The sequence below is a fragment of the Homarus americanus genome, unplaced genomic scaffold, assembly GCF_018991925.1.
Source record: "Homarus americanus isolate GMGI-L3 unplaced genomic scaffold, GMGI_Hamer_2.0 scaffold52039, whole genome shotgun sequence".
Lineage (NCBI taxonomy): Eukaryota > Metazoa > Arthropoda > Malacostraca > Decapoda > Nephropidae > Homarus > Homarus americanus.
This window is the reverse complement of record NW_024747847.1, coordinates 12,501-15,229: the sequence shown is the minus strand read 5'-3', so window position 1 is coordinate 15,229 and position 2,729 is coordinate 12,501. Positions and strand designations below refer to the sequence as shown.

Here is a 2,729-nt window from a genome sequence, read left to right as displayed (position 1 = left end):
AACTCGTCAACTGCACTGGCTAGTGGCTACCCATTACCCCGGAATACGATCCGCAAATCTATTAATATCCAGGTTCCCAATTACTGCTGGGTAGACACAGGCAAATGGCGTAAAGAAACTTACCCATAGTTCCACCCTGCCCGAGGATCGAACTCGGGTCCGCTCGCTTGCGAGGCGAGGATGCTGACCATTACAACACAAGTCGATTCGCACTTTTACTAACCCTCTTCGTCACACTGATTGACTAGTGCGTTCGGTCACGTCTCTGTTACGCACTGCTGGCAAATACTGGAAAATTGGATATGTACTGGTTCAAGAATGTATCTGTACCTGCGCCAGTGTTGTTCAAGTTTTGTCTTGAATGAGCTCGCACTCGGTGTCGTCACAACTCTCTCTGGCAGATTGTTTCAAGAATTCACAACTCTCACTGCAAAAAGTTTGCCCTGACAATTTCGGAACTTGTGGCTTCTTCAACCTTAATGTGAATCCTAGTGGGGCAGGCAAACGCAAGCTCCAGGTATGAACACTCGTCTGAATAATGTCCTCAGAGATGTTTATAAACTTCTATTAAGTCACCTCTTGCCTGCCCTATCTCTCTGGGTACCGAGGTGCTTTAGTCCAAAAGTTTATCCTATAAACCTTGTAACATATTGATAAAACCTACAGAGTTTGATGCAAATCAGCAAAACAGTTCTCTAGTTATTTTAGATACATACAGGACATTGTTCAATAGTGGTGGGCAGGGTAATAAAAAAAAAAGCTCACAAAGGGACTGTTCTCTTATTTATATCAATGATTATTAAATCTCAAGTTATGTGTGTCAATTTATTACATTTGTTAATGACTATGATAAATATCATAAACACTACAGTACAGTACATAAGATTCTAAAGTTATCCTAAACATGTCAGTGATGTACGTACAAATAAAGAGCATAGTAATGGCAGATCTAATTTATAGTTTTGATCAACTTGCAGTCACAGTATATTGATCTATTATCTGCAAGTCTACCAACGTCACATGGCCACTAAATGACGTGTCCACCAGCGCCAGGTGTAATGGTATCAGCTGGTGCCCTGGGCGCTTGTATTTATTGAGATGGACTACTTCATGGGACAGGGGCTGCACTTACAGTCGGTCCCACAGCAACAGGCAGAAGACTTACACTGGCAGCTGGACCCACCTGTCGACAGGATAAAATATATTTTACTTCTTGCACAGTTAAAATTAAGCGATATAGATCAAGGGATTTAAATAAAAATAAAATAAATTACCACCAATCTACTAGTTAAGTATAAAGAGGTTTGTAGGATATAACAAATAAGAATATGATAACTGAGTCTTAGAAATGAAAAGTGTAGTTACAGTTGCCATCTGAGCCCGAGCAGGACTTCTTGCTGGGACAAGAGGCACAGTTACAGTTGGTGCCGCAGCAACAGGCTCCGGACCCACACTTGCATGAGGCTGTGGATAACAACACACTTTACTCTCGCTTGTTGCACTAATTTGATTCGTTTTGATGTGACGCCAGGGAATAGGTAAGACGGGAGTGTTATTGGGTAAAGGAAAATAATAACTAAATCATCAAAATAAACCTGCGTGATCCAAAAATCAAAATATACTCACTTCCACATCCACAAGGCATGACGGTGGTGGTGACTGTTCTGCTGTTGATATCTGGGTGCAGTAAGAGAGATGATGAGTTTATGAGCATATCACAAAAGCGGAAACATATATAGCGTCTCATCAAGGGTGTCGTGTGGAGAGAACAAAGTGATAGGCACGGGTGCGGGTCGTGCGCAGCTGTTGGGGGTGGGGGGAAGGGGAGCATACGCACCAAGATCACTTAATTATCTCCTCCCGACTGTATTTTTTTAATGAGGTTTCAGCATAATCTATTTTCTATTAAATTAAAGTTTTCCGTAAGGAAAATACATGTACTTAGGATTTGTTCAGATATCACACATACTAAGGTGGATAATTCATTTTAGTATAGAATTGACAACACAAGGAAAACTTCTCTGGTTAAGGAAAATATCATACTAACTGCCCATTTACCCATGATTGTGCCGTTATAATGATCATTGATCCCTATCTCAAGTGTTTGTCTGAACGTGTGATTTTTGCTCAGCTCTACCATATCAATTGTGTGTATGATTATTGAGCCCTATGTCAAATATATGTACTGTATAAAGTGTATGTGTGAATATATGATTGTTAAAGTCTACATCCGTGTCTGTGAATGTATGATATTGTAGTGGATACTACGCTACAATATTTCAGCCAGACGCTGTATCAAGTAAGTATAAAAATACAGAATTCAATTTTCAATTTCAATTGTTTATTCCTTGATAGAGGAAGCGGGATCCTGGTGCTGTCACTAGGTACCCCTGTACAATGACACCAGAAGCATCTGGCAAGTGTGACAAGTATATACAGTATAAATATTATAAAGGGGCTTACTAAAGCGTAAGGAAGGAAGGATATTCCTTTAACACATAATCAATATTATTTACAAAATATCTGGCCAGTATGGGGAGGATCATCGTGTCTCCGTCAGGGGGTCGTGAAGTGGTGGTTCAGCAGGCGTCACGGAAGCTTTGTGTGTGGGGACATCTTAGTAGGTAGTGGATAAGGGTGCTGCTGTCGGGTCTTCTGCATAATGCACAAGAGTGTTGCTTAGGGGATGCGGGGATACCAATCTCCCAAGCAAAGTCATACCCAATGAT

General features: G+C 40.9%; 1 protein-coding gene across 1 annotated transcript; it reads right to left on the bottom strand.

Annotated features, from left to right (window-relative positions):
• Positions 1 to 761: 761 nt before the first annotated feature.
• Positions 762 to 1,782, bottom strand: LOC121879870 (copper-specific metallothionein-2-like). The gene is made up of 3 exons (XM_042386653.1): positions 1,627 to 1,782; positions 1,366 to 1,464; positions 762 to 1,183 (listed from the first exon to the last, which is right to left on the bottom strand). Exons 1-3 carry the CDS (start codon positions 1,745 to 1,747, stop codon positions 1,104 to 1,106), a joined length of 300 nt encoding a protein of 99 aa, XP_042242587.1. The 5' UTR covers positions 1,748 to 1,782; the 3' UTR covers positions 762 to 1,103.
• Between the last annotated feature and the right edge of the window lie 947 nt (positions 1,783 to 2,729).